Here is an 18333-nt window from a genome sequence, read left to right as displayed (position 1 = left end):
TGCTCTCAGGGGGTGCTGGTGACATCGCTGTTTTTGTAAAATAAAATCCTGCAAGAATGTGCTCCTGCACTGTGCCCTCATTCCCACAAGATTTCTAACACCCAGCTCTCCTGGTACGTAGGTGGAAATAAGTGTTTACTTTTAGCATACATTTAAAAGTGGAGACTTTCCTCAATGTGGTCAATTAGATTATTATTTTTTTTATTTTTTTTTAGGCTGGATTCACACCAAGTGCTGACGCAGCTCACAGCAGGGGACCGGTGCACCCCTGTTCTCCATTTCAGGGACAAATCGGACCCAAATTCAGACCTGAAACAGAGAAAAAGACACACGGGGTCCTTGTGTAATCTGCTCCATGGCCGCCATGAAGATGTGTGAATCGGCTCCATTGAGAGCCGGGCCCACTCTCCTGTCATGCAAATTGGATGCGTGGAAAAACCTTTCAATTCGCACTACAGTGAACCAAGCCTTAGGATGTATTTAGAATGAGGCCCGGTTGGGTATTTCAGCTTACCAATCCTTTAATATGTTGGCTGCATTACCGTATTTGCCGGCGTATAAGACGACCCCCTATTTTTCCAGGAAAAATTTTGGTTTTGGGATATACTCGCCATATAAGACTACCCCTACTAGTCTTTCTGGAATTTGAGGGATAGCCAGAAAAAACGCTGACAGAAACAGGCTTTTTTCAAATCTCACTGTGTCATTACATTACATGCCCCACTGTGCCATCACTTGCCCCCCCCCCCACTGTGCCATCACTCACTTTTTGCAGATTCTGGCTTCCAGGCCGATGACGGTCTCCGTCAGGCTGCGGGCGTCCATGATCTAAAAGCCGCGCCTTCTCCTCCGACTGTTCCGTGATGGGCGGAACACAAATTTTCCCAGCAGGGCCTCTGTTCAGTGTTCCGCCTATCACGGACGTCCTCTCGTCCGAGGATGAGAAGGCATCCGTGATACGAGGAACACAGAACAGAGGCGCTGCTGGGAAAATTTGTGTTCCGCCTATCACGGAACAGTCTGAGGAGAAGGCGCGGCTTTTAAATCATGGACGCTCGCAGCAGACGGAGACTGTCATCGGCGTATAAGACGACCCCCGGCTTTGGATGCATTTTTTTGCATCCAAAAGGTCGCCTTATACGCCGGAAAATACGGTAGTTTTCATTTTGTATTCCTTTTTTTTCCTTGTATGATCTGGCCACTAACACACTTCCTGTCTTAAGAGTGGCTCCTCTCTGGATGGAGGAACAGCAGACACATCAGACAGCAGGATCTTTAGTCTGTTAAAGTGGAAGTAAACTCCCATGCTTGATATTTACCTATAGGTAAGCCTATAATGAGGCTTACCTATAGGTACTGTAAATATCTCCTAAACATGCACCATTTAGGAGATATTTACTGTAGATGCAACCAGTGACATCACCGATGTATGCACTCTGAAGAAACGGCAAAAAAACTGACATCTCAGGTCGGAGCCACTGTACTAACAATCCAATGTTAGTACATCGATCTCCCCTGCTGAGCTATTGTATTCTAACAGGGGGAAGTTCCCCCCCCACCCGCCAGAACACTCCAGTCAGCGCTCTGAGCCATTGGTTAAGGGAGCTGATCGGAGCCTGCTGGCAAACCTTTTTCTACAGAAGCTGGCTGCCGCACACACTTGCCAAACGTCTGCCTGTTTTTTGAACCCGCTGACATTCGGCCCCCTGTGTACTAGGATTAAGGGTCAGTTAACAACAGAACTTGTCTGTTTGCGTTTACAGCACCGTGAACTGGCCCTAATGGCATGATCAGCACAGCGTCCCAGCTTTTTTGACATGTGTGTCCTTTTTGTATTTAAAGTGTATATTACTCCAAAATGGGGAAGGGATTGGGTTCCACCCAAACCCAGCCAGTTCGCCATTTGCCAAACAAACCTGGCACAAACTGGCCATTTCACATGCCCGATTTCTTATTGGTGTGTGCTGCGCTCCTTCAGGCTGCAAAAGGCTGGGCAAGGGACATGGCAGCAATACTTACTATGGGAGACACAGGAATGCTTTACGTTAGCAATCCAACCTGTATCTGCAAGAAGGACGTTCTGATGCGTAGACTGACCACGCAATACAGATCTGCGCCTCTGCTTGGCGTAGTCTGATCGCAAAAGCAGAATCTGGAAACTCGCACAATCACCAGGTATTTGACAGCAATCAAAGACACAAAATGGGAACATGGTATATTTACTAAGAGCAACAGAGACACGTATACAAAACATATATATTTTTCAGTACGTGTTTAAATCTGATTGGTGGCTGTATGGCATCACAGAAAGGTGTTAAAGTAAAAGACGCAATGGGGAGTCTCATGAATGTAGCTCTTGGCTGAACAAATGTCTCTGTTTTCCTCTTGGCAACCAATAAGCCGCTGCCTTTCATGCTTCTAGACCAGATTTTAACTTTTTTGGAGATGCTGATTGGTTACTGGTAGGGAAATTGCTTGTCATCCACACTTTATACATGAAGTCTTATTTAGTTGTTCCAAGCGAAACACATAAATAGGTAATCGTTAACAGACCCGGTAAATAGATAACCTGGTGAAAATACACACTTGTAGTGTCAATTATCAGGTCTGAATTCTCTTTACTAGGCTGCATTTGCATGTACAGTATTTGCAACTAGAAAATGCATTTCCTGCAGAAAATGCGTCGGAATGCTGAATTGCTAAAGCTAACTGGATGAATAGCTTAAATCCATAAGAAAAAGTAGAAGTGAGAATAGTTGGAAAAGGTTTTAAAATAAACATGAATTTAATTTAAAAAGTTTAACACCACCACTAATGTATGAAAGATGTGGAATATTTAAAGTTTTTTTTAAAAGCTTTTTGATTATTAAAGTGGATGTAAACCCGAAATTCTTTTTATTTCATTTTCTGTCACAATGTAGAGTATTGGATTTCATATCATCGGTGCCCAGTCTTGCCACAAGTTTCAGTGAGATAAACGGACAAACAGGAGAAAACTTTTGTCTGTTCTTCCCCCTTGCGGTGAATGACAGGTTATTTACATATCTTATGTACTATCTTGAGACAGGCATTTTTAAATTCCCACCCCCACTCCTTTCATGTGGTTACTTTTCTGGAATTTGACTGAATGTTGGTGATGGTGGGTGGGAAGTCTGCTGACATCACGACTCCACCCACCGAGCTCCAGACAACAGATCCACCCACAGAATCTTCAGTTTTTCAGTTCTTATAACAGACAGAGGGGAGACATTTGACAGGTAAGGCTACATGCAGGAGACATCTATATCCTTATAGATCAGCACTATGGCTGTAGTTTAGAAAGGATGAGAGTGGGTTTATATCCACTTTAATCCCCACACCTAATGAGTAAGAGACAGTGTGAGAGAACCCTTCAAACAAGCCTTAATAAATCCACAACAGTACATGCTATCGAAACAGCAACTTCACTGTTAGAGACACACAGCCTTTGTGAACGTATCGGTATAAAATTTATGTTGAAAAACTTAAATGTGGGCATGTCAGCGATTTTTGAAAAATAAGTTTGCTGTGCATTTCGCTGGGAAATGTGAAGAATTTTATACAGGACGGTCAGTGGAAGAAAGTGTAGAACTCTTGTCATTTTTGAAAGCTCAAAAGTAAAAGGCGTATCACAAAACTGAGCACATTGCCTGAAACTAGACAAAAATACCTACGTTTTGATGTAAATTGTGTATGACAAGTAGATCTTGTGGGTGCGAGAGCAATTTATAGAGAAGGAACAAAGATAATTTTTTTAAGGCTCCGTGGTCTAGCTATGACATCATCCACTCTAACCAGCCCCATCATCCACTCTGGAGCTCTGTGGGTGGAGTCTTGATGTCAGTAGACTTCCCGCCCACCTCTGCACTCCCCTAGTGTATACCTTACACTAAATTCTGCTATGATCACTAATATCAAAATCCAGAAAAGTAACCACATGACTTCAGAAAAGGAGTGGGGTTGGGAATTAAAAAATAATGCCTGTCTCAAGCTAGTGCATGAGATGTGTAAATAACCTGTCATTCACAGCAAGGGGGAAGAACGGACAGAAGTTTTCTCCCATTTGCCCGTTTATCTCACTGAAAAAAGAAAAGAGGATTGCTCAGAGCTGGACTCTTTGTGGCAAGACTGGGCACAGATTATAGGAAATCTTATACTCTACATTGTGACAGCAAAAAAAAAAAAAATTGGGGTTTACATCCACTTTAAGCTGTCACTTAATATGTATAAAACATCCAGATACGATAAGGCAGGGGTCCCTAACACCCAGGGCGCAGCCCGGTACCGGTCTGTGGCCTGCTACTGACCGGACCTAAACAGCGGGAGGCAAGTGGTGACCGCCGTCCGGACAGAGATGTCTCAGAGCGCGGTCACCGCTCACCTCCTGCTGTGCAGCCATGCCTGTGTCTCCTCTCCTGTGCCAATGACAATGTCATCTTATTAGCAGGGCAGGGGGTGGGAGGAGCAGGAGATGTGCACAGAGAGCGGAAGTGTTTCCTATTTACAAGCCGGTAATTGCCCGCTTGCTAATATTATAAGTTGGGCAGCTCCTGCTGAGAGGGGGAACACAGTCTGAATCCTGCCTCTGCTCTGCCAAAGGTAGGAATGTACAGGGGAGGCAGAGAGTGAAACTGGCACTGTGATTAGAGAGAAAGATGGGTGGCCAGACTGCAAGGGGCACTGTGATTGGTGCAGAGGGGGCTGTGATGTAATAGGGCACTGTGAAATTAAGGGGACTGCACTGTAATGGGCACTGTATTTATTATAGTGCCGTCCCCTTTACAGCACAGCCCCTTTTATATTACAATGCAGTCCCCCACCGGTCCCTGGAAAAATTGGCTGCCGTGAAACTGGTCCCTGGTGCAAAAAAGTTTGGGGACGGCTGCTGTAAGGTGAAATTGCGTACATTTGATGTTCCTTTCAAACCCTCCAGTGTACACCTTAGGCCTCGTACACACGAGAGGATCGATCTGCTGAAATTGATCCGCGGATCGGTTTCAGCGGATAGATCCGCTGGTGTGTACGATCCAGCGGATATTTATCCGCGTATATATTTCGGGCCGAGCGATTTCCCGCGGATAAAAATTTCTTAGCATGCTAAGAAATCTATCCGCTGGAATCGGCTCCAGTGGATCGATCCGGTGGTCTGTACAGACTCACCGGATCGATCCGTCCGAACCCATCGCTCCCATGCGTCGTAATGATTCGACGCATGCGTGGAATTCCTTATATGACAGCGTCGCGCACGTCGCCGCGTCATCATCGCGGCGACGGCGCGACACGTCATCGCGATGGGAATTCGGCGCGGATTTCGATCCGATGGTGTGTACACTCCATCGGATCAAAATCCTCAGAGGATTTATCCTCGGAAACGGTCCGGACGACCGTATGCGCGGATAAATCCTCTCGTGTGTACTAGGCATTAGAAGTCGCCTAAGTTTCCTATGAAAATACAGCCTTTCTGAAGGTCATTTCCATGTCCCGACTAATAATGCACTGCATGTAAGCCTGTGGTTTTTACATTGTTCTTTACTGATGACAGCTTTGCTATATCTTTTATGACGTTTTGTTATATGTCGACTTTAAGAAACTGACAAATGAGGTTCATATATAGGTTTATTGTTTTTGCAATTTAGTTCCAGCTAAATGATTCGTGTTTATTTCCTTAGATCCGCCTTGAAGGAATGCGTTTGTTTCTCCTGTGGCTTCAAGCACTTCAGAATAACTGTAGTTGGGAGCAGCTCTGCATGTTTGCCTGCCTCATTCCTGGATTCCCGACTCCCCCTTCTGATCATGGCATATATACGCTGGATAGTCTTATCAACCTTCCACTGAATGTACAAGAAAGTAAGATATTACTAGATTGCGTTTAATTACTTTCACTATTCATGACTTACTCGCTTGACAAGATCTTTTTAGCATGTCTTTTTTTTGTTCAGTGGCTTAAGCCTAAAACGCACCATTCATAATTTTTTACCCACTATAGTGCATTGGGGGGGGGGAAAAAGGGAGGGAAAAAAGCAAATTGAACATAATGTCACACAACTCCAAAAATGGGTTGGTCAAAATTCTTGGCACCCCTAACTTAATATTTGGTTGCACACCCTTTAGAAAAAATAACTGAAATCGGTCGCTTCCTATGACCATCAATAAGCTTCTTACACCTCTCGCCCGGAATTTTGGACCACTCTTCCTTTGCAAACTGCTCCAGGTCTCTCTTATTGGAAGGGCGCCTTTTCCCATCAGCAATTTTAAGATCTCTTCACAGGTGTTCAATGGGATTTAGATCTGGACTCCATGCTGCCACTTTAGAACTCTCCAGCGCTTTGTTGCCATCCATTTTTGGGTGTTTTTTTTACATATGCTTGGGGTCATTGTCCTGCTGGAAGACCCAAGATCTCGGACGCAAACCCAGCTTTCTGACACTGGGCTCTACAGTGCGACCCTAAATCCTTTGGTAATCCTCAGATTTCATGATGCCTTGCACACATTCAAGGCACCCAGTGCCAGAGGCAGCAAAACAACCCCAAAACATCATTGAACCCCCACCAAATTTCGCTGTTCTTTCCTAGGTGTCACAGTGAGTAAACCAGGCATTCTTTACTGCATATACAGACTGATTTTGCTGTTGTGTTCAGTAACCCCTTCATTTATATTACTTGTGTTAAAATCAGTGCTATTTGTCTTAATTATTATTATTATTTTTTAGATCAAGTTACAATTGAGGAAATTACACCCCTGGTTCCCCCCCAGTCAGGAGACAAAGCACAGGAAGATCTCACTAGTTATTTTCTCGAGGCCTTGTTGAAATACATGGTGATACAGGTATGAGTTAATTAGCTGTCACAGATTCACTCTGGTTATCCTCTCATAAAGTGGAGCATATTTAAACCATTAGAGAATGTCAATTCAGAATTTCATTTTCCTGAAATGTGCCTGCCTCGTGTTCTTGCCAGTCCCCCTGCTTTCCTACTGAAAGCTGACCACACTGGTCAGGAGAGCACAGCGTGGCCAGTGTTTAGCTGAGCTGAAAACTCCAATGATGATCTGCTTCTCGTCCCCCAGCTCTCTTAAAGCGGAGCTCCACCTCCACTCCCGCGAATCGGAACCCTCCCCCCCTCCGGTGTCACATTTGACACCTTTCAGGGGGAGGGGGGTGCAGATACCTGTCTAAAGACAGGTAATTGCACCCACTTCCGGCCACACAGTCTGCGGGTAGAATGGGGGCAGGACGTTGCCTCCCATCCTGTCCCCGTTGTGATCTGGGAAACACTTGGTTCCCAGAGCACAGCGGGAGCCAGTCAGCATGGTGCATCGCGACTCGCGCCAGTGCTGTAGGGAACCGGGCAGTGAAGCCGGAGCGCTTCACTTCCTGGTTCCCTCACGGAGGATGACGGGGGGGGGGGGGGGGGCAGCAGAGTAACGAGCGATTGCTTGTCCTCTGCTGCGGACGGCGCTGGACTCCAGGACAGGCAAGTGTGCCGATATTAAAAGTCAGCAGCTGCAGTATTTGTAGCTGCTGGCTTTTAATATTTTTTTTTTTTTCAGCGGACATCCGCTTTAAGATCCCTATGAAGCTGAGAACAGAGAGTCTATGCTCACTTATAAAAAGGGGTGAAACGATGTTTAGAATGTTTTTCATATGTTTACACAAATATTTTTCCTTTTATTTCTATCATCGCTAGCCAGCTTTCCAATGCATATTCTCTACTTCTACACTAAGATGGCTGCCGTATGGGTGCTTGTAAGGGGCAAAATAAGAAAAATCTTTTTCCCCAGTAGACTATCAATTGCATTTATGTGTGTTGCCTTAAAATGTTGAACATGTAACGTAACATTTTAACACACCGCACTCACATGGCACCAGAGCAGTGGTGTGAACAGAACACATAGAAAACAAGCGTGTTCTACGTGTCCATGCAGTGACCTGCATTCTTCCAGTACCGTAAAATGCAGGTCAATGCGTAGACGGCCCCTTAGGCCCTTTTCACATCAACACGTTTTACAGGCGTTTATCGCTAAAAATAGTGCTGCTCTACCGCCTGAAAAAATCATGCCCAGCAGTCTTCAGTGTGAAAGCCCGAAGGCTTTCACACTGAAGCGGTGCACTAGCAGGACCGCTCCAAAAGTCTTCTTTGGAGTGGTGAAGGAGCGGTGTGTTTACTGCTCCTACACTGCCCCTTCCAATTGAAATCAATGGAAAACCACGGTAATACCGCCGGCAATGCGCCTCTGCAGAGGCGCATTGCGGGTGGTATTAACCCTTTTTCGACCGCTAGCGGGGGTTTAAAAACGCACCGCTATTGGTAAATGCGACAGTATAGTGGCGCTAAAAATCACGCCGCTATACCGCCAGCGCACCTCCTGCGCCCAGTGTAAAAGGGGCCTTATAGATTGGTTTAAACAGTCATGTTGGAGCTATGTTTAGTTAAAATAAAATTTAAGGGATTCTTCAGCACATGTAAAAACATCCTTGATGTCTCTGACCTATTTGTATAGAAGCAAATAGTTTCACAACTTTAGATCTTTACTGGTAATCTGTGTGCATAGACACATGTGTGCATTGGCAGACTTTAGAAGACAGAAAAAGCATGGTTACAACCAGTTTACTGATTACGAGGGGCCTGTAAGAGGGAGAAATTCTGTTACAGTATATAAATGTCTAATTTATGCTGGATCCCGTTAACACATCTAAAATGTACTCAATGTTGTTTTTCTTTAGGTCCGGAGTTTAGAATGGCGGAACAGAGATAAGGAGGAAGGTGGCTTTGCCTTCTTGTTCTCAAACTTCAAAAAATACTACATGCCTTACATTTTCCCTGCAATGAGCAGAGAAAGCAGCCTATACAACCCAGTACTTGGTAAGCTCTTAGTAACAGGAAAAGAAGCCACTATTTGATGCAATTCTGATTCCCCCAATTAGGATCAACTGCAGTATTTAGGTTTTACCTGTAGCCACTACTACTGATTAGTAGGCACCATGTTGTGGCAGATTTTCCCTTTACTTTAATATGCGTCTTCAGAGTTCTGCAAGAACCCCGTGGTCTGCTGATTGCTGGTAATGTGCTTTACAGGCTCCACAATAAATAAATGAATGTGCATTTTTTTTTTTTTTTTACTTTTTTCCTAAAAAGTGAACTCTGTTCTTGCCACACCAACTTGGAGATCTGTCACCTCTTCACGTTGGGGGATTTTTTTTTTCCGTCCCATTTGAAAGATTATCCCCCCACTGATTCTGCTCTGAGCCATGATCCTTCAATTCCCTGTTTCTCTTTTGGAGCTATGAATCTATTGCCTATTGTGGTGGCAAAATAGGCCGTACGCAGAGCACAGCGCCATTTTGCCCTGTGCTATAAAGCACAGAATCCAGTCTTAATGAAATAATGCCTATTTAAGCTAAATAGATTCACTCACCATCATTCTCTGCCATTCATACAAAGAGACACCATCACCAGCCTGTTCTCCTATCATTCTGCCAGCATGACTGCCCAAAGGCTCAGCCAAGCCCCCTTTATTTACCCAAAACAGGAAGTGCTCACTGCACCCATTAAACACCTCCCTCATGGGAGTGGTTAACACATGATGTTCCACTGACACAGCTAACACCATATAAGGACGTTCCTTCTAACAGGAAGTCCCATAGAATACATGAATAGAATATAATACAATGGATACAATACAATGCATAGAAGTACATACAATGCTGCTAAAGGCTTATGGGCGTGGCAGGGAGTGCCCCCCCTGCCTCTAACCGATCATAAGCTCTCATATTAATCGCCTGATAGAATCCTAATCTGCGCCATTCCATAGAATAATGCATATCCAGATTATACCCTTATTAAGGTGGAAAGGAAGCTATCTACAGGCGTACGCCACGAATCGCAAGCCCTGCTGATCAGACAAGACCCAGATAAGAGCGCACATCTGTCCATAACCACTAGTGTGCTCGCGGAGTGAGCGCATCCCCTCCTCAACGATCGTCGGTGCTAAATGCACAGAGGGCCCCTTGTGGGGGCGGACATATGCCCACGCCGCAAACATCACATTCCAACCTCAAGACATTTTCTACTACCAGACGAGATTCAACCAGCCTCAGACTGCCCCAGTCAGTTCTATTTAGAGCGGGTTGTGGCAGTACTAAAACTGGGTGCCATTATGACAATACATATTAAATACATCTTCAAATTTCCACCACACTATTAAAGCTCTGCTTTGGAGCTTGCACATGGTTTATGACCTGTACTACACCTTGTGACTGATGACTGGCCCCACTGGCTCAGCAGTGCATCCTATGAGGAAGGGGAGCAGGTTGCATGCTTTGTGTCCCCCCCCCCCCCCCACCTCATCCCTGGAAAAACGTATTTCAATGGACCCCCAAAAGACGAATATTAAGAGCATGTAATGTAGAGCAGGTATATGCAATTAGTGGACCTCCAGCTGTTGCAGAACTACAACTCCCATGAGGCATAGCAAGACTTTGACAGCCACAAGCATGACACCCAGACCCAGAGGCATGATGGGACTTGTAGTTTTGCAACAGCTGGAGGTCCGCTAATTGCATATCCCTGATGTAGAGTATCAGTGTGTTGGGGTAGGTAGGCTTTCATGGGAAGCAATTACTTTGCCTTAAATAAACAAAGGGACAGTTTTCATCAGATCCTTATGACGGCATCCTGTAAGGGTGTATATTTTTAACCTAATATGTAATTAATGCCAAGGAACCTGCTGAGCTCCCTAGATAATTTATTAATCTTATACCTTTACAGAGATACCACAGATGAGACCAAAACCTCACTATGTGTTGGTACGGAGGGACACAGAGAGCAATGAGGTTCATTACTGCACCAAAGAGCCCTTTCTCAATGCCCGGGTGATTGTCATTCGATGGCTGGTGTCCTTCTGGTTGGAACCCAAGCCGCACACTGGGACTCACATTCCGGGGACTGAAGGGGAGAATGTGCCAAAGAATATTCAGGTATTCATACAGGTCTTTCTTGGAAGCATTAAAAGTGTTATAAAAGCTGCAGAAGTATAATTATTTTTTGTATTTTTTTTGACGCTTGACAATTTTCTTTAATTGTGTGTGTGTGTGTGTGTATGTATATATGTATGTGTGTATGTATATGTATATGTATATATATATATATATATAATGTATATGTATATGTATATGTATATATATATATATAATGTAAATGCTGTATATTTTTTTATTTGTATTTAAGAGAGCTGCTGCAAACCTTGCTGCCCAGGAGGAAAGTAGAAATGAGGGTGGAGAAAGGACTACAGAGCCCGAGCAATCCCACTCAAACACTAGCACCCTTACAGAACGTGAGCCGAGCGTCTCCAGCCTGTGCAGCATTGCTGAGGAGCACATCACAGACTATGAGATCATCCGCAGGTTCTTCTCCAGTAGACGCACCAATGTTGACTTTCTCATCGAGATCTTCCGGCAGGTGAGCAGTTTCAAATATGTATTGCTAGTTCCATTTAAGTGGAAACCGTGGTTTTGATCAACATGATTTTTTGTTTCGTTTTTTATTGTGTATACATTTTTAGCTGTTGATTTTTATCTGATTTAGCAGTGTGTGATATATATATATATATATGTATATGTGTGTGTATATATGTGTGTATATATATATATATATATATATATATACATACATACATACATACATACGTGAGGGAATCAGGAAATGAAGCGTTGCGGCTGCACTGCCCAAATCCCTACTGCGCATGCGCAAGTCGTGCTGCACGTATTTACTGTTCCCCGCTGTATTCTGGGAGCTGTGTGTTTTCCAGAAGACAACGGGGATACAGAGTAGGTGCCGGAAGTGGCGTAGATCAGGTATCTGCGCCCCCCCCCCCGAAAGGTGCCAAATGTGACACTGGAGGGGGGAGGGTTCCAGAAAGTAGAAGTTCAATTTTTGGGTGGATCTCCACTTTAACCACTTAACCCCCGGACCATATTGCTGGTCAAAGACCAGAGCACTTTTTGCGATTCGGCACTGAATCGCTTTAACAGACAATTGTGCGACATGGCTCTCAAACAAAATTGGCGTTTTTTTCCCCCCCCCACAAATAGAGCTTTCTTTTGGTGGTATTTGATCACCTCTGCAGTTTTTGCGCTATAAACAAAAATAGAGCGACAATTTTGAAAAAAAATAATATTTTTTTACTTTTTGCTATAATAAATATCCCCCAAAAATATATAAAAAAACTATTTCTTTCCTCAGTTTAGGCCGATACGTATTCTTCTACATATTTTTGGTAAAAAATATCGCAATAAACGTTTGTTGATTGGTTTGCACAAAAGTTATAGCGTTTGCAAAATAGGGAATAGTTTTTATGGCATTTTTATTAATATTGTTTTTTTACTAGTAATGGAGGCGTTCAGCAATTTTTTTTTTTTCGGTACTGCGACATTATGGCGGACAGTTCGGACACTTTTGACACATTTTTGGGACCATTGGCATTTTTATAGTGATCAGTGCTATAAAAATGCATTGGTTTACTATAAAAATGCCACTGGCAGGGAAGGGGTTAACACTAGGGGGCGGGGAAGGGGTTAAATATGTTCCCTGGGTGTGTTCTAACTGATGGGGGGGGGGGGGGGGTGGCCTCACTAGGGGAAATGACTGATGGCTGTTCATACATTGCATTTCTCCCCTGACAGGACCCGGAGCTGTTTATTTACACACACACAGCCCCCGGTTCTTGCTCTGTAACAAGCAATCGCTGGTGCCCAGCGGTGATCGCGCCTGCCGGGCACGCGAGTCAGGGACGAGCTTCGAGAGCCGATGTATAGCTACGGGCTCTCGCGCAGGGGAGCCGACCTGCCGCAGCAGGTCGGCAAGTAGTTAAGTATGTTTTATTGAAAGTAAAGTGAAAAAACTTGCAATACAAGTGATCTCTAGATGACAGCAATTGGTCTAAAAACAAACAGACTCCAGATGCTACCAGAGGAGATTTCGAAGGCCACTGCTGACTGACGCGTTTCGAAGGAACGCCTTCTTCCTTAGAGCCCTGCTGCGTCTACACAAACATGTGTGGTGCTTCATTTCATACTGACAGACGGGCTTTTATACAATGCATGTGGCTGATTTTTACAGAAATCCACCTAAAAAAACGCAGTCCCTGTCTACAGCAGTCAACATTTTGTAATACAGATCAGAAAATTGTAATTGAGTTAATCCTTGTCGGAATGTTTTACAAAACATTGTCATACAGTACTTTAGATATAAACTTGATATTGATAATTTTATTCTTTTTTTCTGCCAGTCCTTCTTGCTGCCAGTGTGTGAGGCAGCAGCCATGCGTAAGGTGCTAAAGGTTTATGAGCAGTGGATAAAGCAGAAAGAGAAGCCTCTGTTTATGCAAGAACCAGAGAGGCCTTCTGAATCAGATGAGGGGATTGTAATATCTGTTGAGCACCAAGAAGATTCCCCTGCACCCTGTGAAAAGGGAAAGGAGAAGGAAGAGGTAAGAGACTAATGTATAGGGGGGTATATGTTGTCTGCAGAAGGACTGAGAAAATTGGATCTTCTCACTCAGATTATGCTCTCCATACCAGGCAGTAGTTTGCCGGCTTTAGCTTTTTGTCCATAAGTCAGTAGACATTGTAGACCTTTTTTGTTCTACTTGTATATTTTTTTTGTTTTTTTTTTAAAGGAGAACTCCGGGCAAAACCTTTTTCACATGTTCTTTTTGCTCATTTCCTACCTTCACCAAATATGCCATCCATCTTGTTAGATCAGTAGTTTCCTGGAAATAGCCCAGTCATTTTTAAATTGCTACCCAGTGATTTCTTGTTTGTAAGACCAGTGGCTGCTATTCCTCCGATCCCGTCAGCCGCCAGTCTAGTCCTGGCACGTCCCATTCTATCTACAGCAAGCAGGGGTGTACTTCCATTCCTGCCTGTTGTAGTGGGCAGGACAGGACTCAGAGACCACCAGTCTGTACCGCCCATGGAGGTGGTACAGACCGTGTCCTAAAAATGATACCCCCCCTGGGCTGTTCTGAAAGGCTTCACATCCAGCAGATGGCAAGGCTTGCAAGGCCTGCTCATTGTGTGTAACCACTTCCAGGGAGAAGACCAGCTGTCAAAACTCAGTGGCGATGTCTGGGGTGGGCAGGACTGAGCAGCTATCAAACACCAGCCAATGGGATGTGACTGGGCGGACTGCTAGTTTCTGTGGCTCTGCCCCCTCAAGCAGACCAATCATTGGCTGGTGTTTTGATAGTTGCTCTGTCCCACCCACCGCAGACATCGCCACTGAGTTTTGACAGCTGGTCTTCACCCTGCGAGCAGTTACGTTGCCTGACAGTTTGACACACTGAGCGGCTTTTGCAAGCTCTGGAAAGATGGGGAAGAAGAGTGGAGCTTTCAAATCCCTGTATTGCTGTGCCAGCTGCGTGGGCAGTTAGTGTTACTAAACCCACAACAGTAAAATCTGTATATGCCATAAAGCATGCTTGTTATACTCGCTGTGGAACTTAAGGGGTTTATCCTGCACATCGTGTAAGAATTTTATCTGATCCCGTTTTCTCTGATCCTCCCCTTCCACTGTCCACAATCTATCTCATGATAAGACAGAGCCTTTGGAGTCACTCTGCACATGCTCAGTATGGTGTATATTGCTAGATAGTTTGTTTTTCTTGGGAGGGTGCATGTGATCAGCACAGGGCCAATCAGAACTGTCCAGACAGAGGGTCAGCGGCCCTACAGCCTCATAGGACAGTCAGAGTAGAATAAAAACTCCTCCTACAAGCTTTAGCCAGACACTGATAGAAGTCACAAGACTACTTGACACTGCTGATAAGTTATTTAGAAGTTTATATTTATTAAAATAATTGCATTTTGTGTGTACTGTGAGAGACCAGATATAGTGAATGCAGGGTTCTGGGTTTAGTAATATTTTAAAGCGCAGGGCCGCCTTAAATAAAAATATTTAAAGCCAGTAGCTACAAATACTGCAGCTGCTGACTTTTAATAAATGGACACTTGCCTGTCCAGGGCGCCCACGATGTCAGCAGCCGATCAATCGCTCGGCTCTCAGCTGCCCCTGCCACCATCCTTCGATGAGAGAATCAGGAACCCTGCGGCTTCAGTTCCCGGTTCCATACTGTGCGAGTCGCGCTGCGCGTCCTCACTGTGACCTGTGTGTTTCCCAGAAGACAGCGGGGGAGGACAGTGTAGGCGCCGGACATGATGTAGATCACCGTGATCACCCCGGTGATCTATGCCAGGAAGTGGGTGCAAATACCTGTATTACACAGGTATCTGCTCCCCCCTGAAAGGTGCCAAATGCGACACCGGAGGGGGGGAGAAATCCAAAAAGTGGAAGTTGAATTTTTGGGTGGAACTCCACTTTAAGTGCAGCAGGGACCAGGGTAGAAGGGTGTAGGGTGTTAGTTTACCTTTTTTATTTTTCGTGAAAAGGTGAACTTTCGTCTTATTTTTTTATAGGGCTAAGTAGAGGAATCTTAATATTTATTTTTTTCTGTTTATTGTATGTTATTTATGCCATTTTGGATCATGAAATCGGCTCTGTGTGTGTCATCTTTAGGACGGTTTAGCAGTTCCCTCAGGACATGCGAGAACGTCCAGCTGGTCTAAGTGTCATCAGGAAGCCAGTAAGCTCTCAGAGGCAGATATCTTTGACAGAAAAGTAAAGGCTGGGGCTCAGGCTATTTATCAGGTTGGTATATAGATTGTATCTTTACTTCCGTCTCAGATTTTCCTACAGTGTAATTGGCATTGAATATCGGTAATCTGTTTTCCTTTTCCCCCTTATAGGTGTTCATTGTTAATGCTGCAAATATCATTTTGTTGGAGCCTGCAAATGAAAATAAGATGATGTTAAATGATCACACGGACATGTGTAAAAGAGTTCTTAATATTTATCGCTACATGGTAGTTCAAGTCTCCATGGATAAGAAGACATGGTAAGAAGGATTTTGTTGTTCAGATTTTCAGATATGCACCTATAAAAACTGCAAAAGTGCATGAAAATTATTTCCTATGTAACTATGCACTGCAGGATCCCTGCACTTTGAAAAGTCCTGCATGCTGCATCTTTAGTGCAGTCAATGGGAATCCATCCAAAGCGCATCAGTGTGAAAGGACCCCTAATATCTGGATATTATGGGGTAAATGGTCTTCTGTATGGATATTATGGTGCTTGGTGAGTGTTGGGCCTGGGTTCACACTGGTGCGAATTGGATGCGGATTTAATTTGTCCGCCAGGAGACGGTGATCTGCTCTCAATGGAGCCAGTTCACTCAGCTCCAGGGTGGCTGTGGAGCGGTTTGCAGAAGAGTCCTGTGTTTCTTCTGGTCCGTTTTCAGGTCTGAATTCAGCTAAAAATTCGGACCGAATGCGGACCTGAAACGGTGAACAGGGACACACCGGACCCCCTGCTGTGAGCCGCTCTGCACAGCAGTGTGAACACAGCCTTGGGCCCCTTTCACATTACTGCGGGAGCCGCGATGGCGGTATATCGCCGCTAAAAATAGCGGCGCTATACCGCCGGGTTTGCCGTGGGAATCGGTAATACCGAGGCGCATTGCGGGCGGTATTGCTGTAGTTTCCCATTGTTTTCAATGGGAAGGAGCGGTATACATGCCACCCCTCTCACTGCTCCAAAAATGCCGCTGACAGTTGTTTTTTTTTCTCTCCTTCCAGCCTCAGTGTGAAAGCCCTTGGGCTTTCACATTGAGTAGGCAGTGAAGGAGTTTTTCAGGCGGTATAGCAGCGCTATTTTTAGCGCTGTACCGCCTGAAAAACTCCTCAGTGTAAAAGGGGTCTTAGTCAGCAGCTCAATTTTATACTGCCAATATTTTTCCCTGGATAGAATATATTGTGTCAAGAGAAAGTTATGATAGTAAGGGTTATTAGTGTTACTAACTGCATAGATCTACATCATCCAATGATATTTTAAAAATGTTCAGAAATGTATAAATACTTCATTTGTTTCCTAAAATAAGTACTTCAACCCCGGACCATTTTGCTGGTCAATGACCGTGCCACTTTTTGCAATTCGCACTGCGTCGCTTTAACTGACAATTGTGCGATGTGGCTCCCAAACAAAATTGGCGTTCTTTTTTTCACATAAATAGAGTTTTCTTTTGGTGGTATTTGATCACTCTGCGGTTTTTATTTTTTGCGCTATAAACAAAAATAGAGTGACAATTTTGAAAAAAAATTGAATATTTTTTACCTTTTGCTGTAATAAATATCCCCCAAAATTATATAAAAAAAAGTTTAGGCCGATACATATTCTTCTACATATTTTCTTTATCGTACATCACGGGACACAGAGCAGCATAGCCATTACATATGGGTTATATAGTGTACCTTCAGGTGATGGACACTGGCACTCTCCGACAGGAAGTTCCCTCCCTATATAACCCCCACCCATAGTGGGAGTACCTCAGTTTTTTCGCCAGTGTCTTAGGTGTTGGTGCACGTTGAAGGTTGTGCCTGCAGTTTGTCCTTGGGACCAGGGCCAGCCGACCGGATCCGTCCAAGGTGCTTCATAGCCAAAGTGGACGGTACCCGGGCCCCAATTCGTGGATGGGGTTTTGCCTATAATGCCTCTCCTTGGAGGGCTGGACTCTGGGTTCCAGGACTGGGTTTTTTAACCTATGGATACCTGCTGCCAGTAGTGCTGTATAGGTCCAGGTGTGTGGTGTTCCTGACTTGGACCCCGGTCCCTGAAGGTCTATGACCATACCCACGGTGAAGGGGGAAGATTGGGCCTCTTGCATGAGCAATACCCTGCGGCGTGGAAAGGTAAGCGGGGGGCCTACGGAACTTGGTTTGTCAGTGGGCCCCCCACAGGGGACTCTGGGGTAAAAGCCTTTTTTATGCCTCTGTGCATGGGCTAAAAGAGAAACCACAAAGTCTGCATGACTGGATGGCTCAGACACCCAGGTATACTGTTCCTCTGGCTGGGCTAATAGACTGCTGCTGCTGCTACAAGGTGTTTTGCTCCATGAGATGTAAAAGGGGCATGTCAGGTTTAAAGTACTTACTTCCTGGTGTCTGTGTGTGTCTTCCAGCAGCTCCTGGGCTCCTCTCCCCACATGGCTTCCTGCTTCCTTCAGAGCGGCGTCGGGAGCGCGTGCGCGCGCACTGTTATAGACGGCGGGCGCGCCAACGCTGCGTGGAGGGGGCGGGGGACGCCCGGGGAGTCCCCTCCCCTCTGTACATCAGAGGGGAAAACTCTATTTAGCCTGTCAGTCTGCTGAAGGCTGTGAAGGGACACGGAGCAGCGATGCTGAGCTGAGCAGGATAGGTTTGCCTAT

General features: G+C 44.9%; 1 protein-coding gene across 13 annotated transcripts in view; it reads left to right on the top strand.

The window, feature by feature from the left end:
• The window catches only part of RALGAPA1 (Ral GTPase activating protein catalytic subunit alpha 1), a 290205-nt gene that overhangs the window by 71635 nt on the left and 200237 nt on the right, over positions 1-18333 (top strand). For all 13 annotated transcript variants that reach the window (XM_040333074.1, XM_040333068.1, XM_040333064.1 and 10 more), the window contains exons 6-13: positions 5688-5865; positions 6728-6843; positions 8741-8879; positions 10785-10993; positions 11244-11474; positions 13303-13503; positions 15591-15722; positions 15821-15969. In XM_040333074.1, the coding sequence (XP_040189008.1) occupies positions 5688-5865; positions 6728-6843; positions 8741-8879; positions 10785-10993; positions 11244-11474; positions 13303-13503; positions 15591-15722; positions 15821-15969 (1355 nt within the window). The remainder of the gene's footprint in view (positions 1-5687; positions 5866-6727; positions 6844-8740; positions 8880-10784; positions 10994-11243; positions 11475-13302; positions 13504-15590; positions 15723-15820; positions 15970-18333) is intronic.

This window comes from Rana temporaria, chromosome 13 (assembly GCF_905171775.1).
Source record: "Rana temporaria chromosome 13, aRanTem1.1, whole genome shotgun sequence".
Classification (NCBI taxonomy): domain Eukaryota; kingdom Metazoa; phylum Chordata; class Amphibia; order Anura; family Ranidae; genus Rana; species Rana temporaria.
Note: the sequence above shows the minus strand (reverse complement) of the source record. Positions and strands in the feature narration are given on the sequence as shown.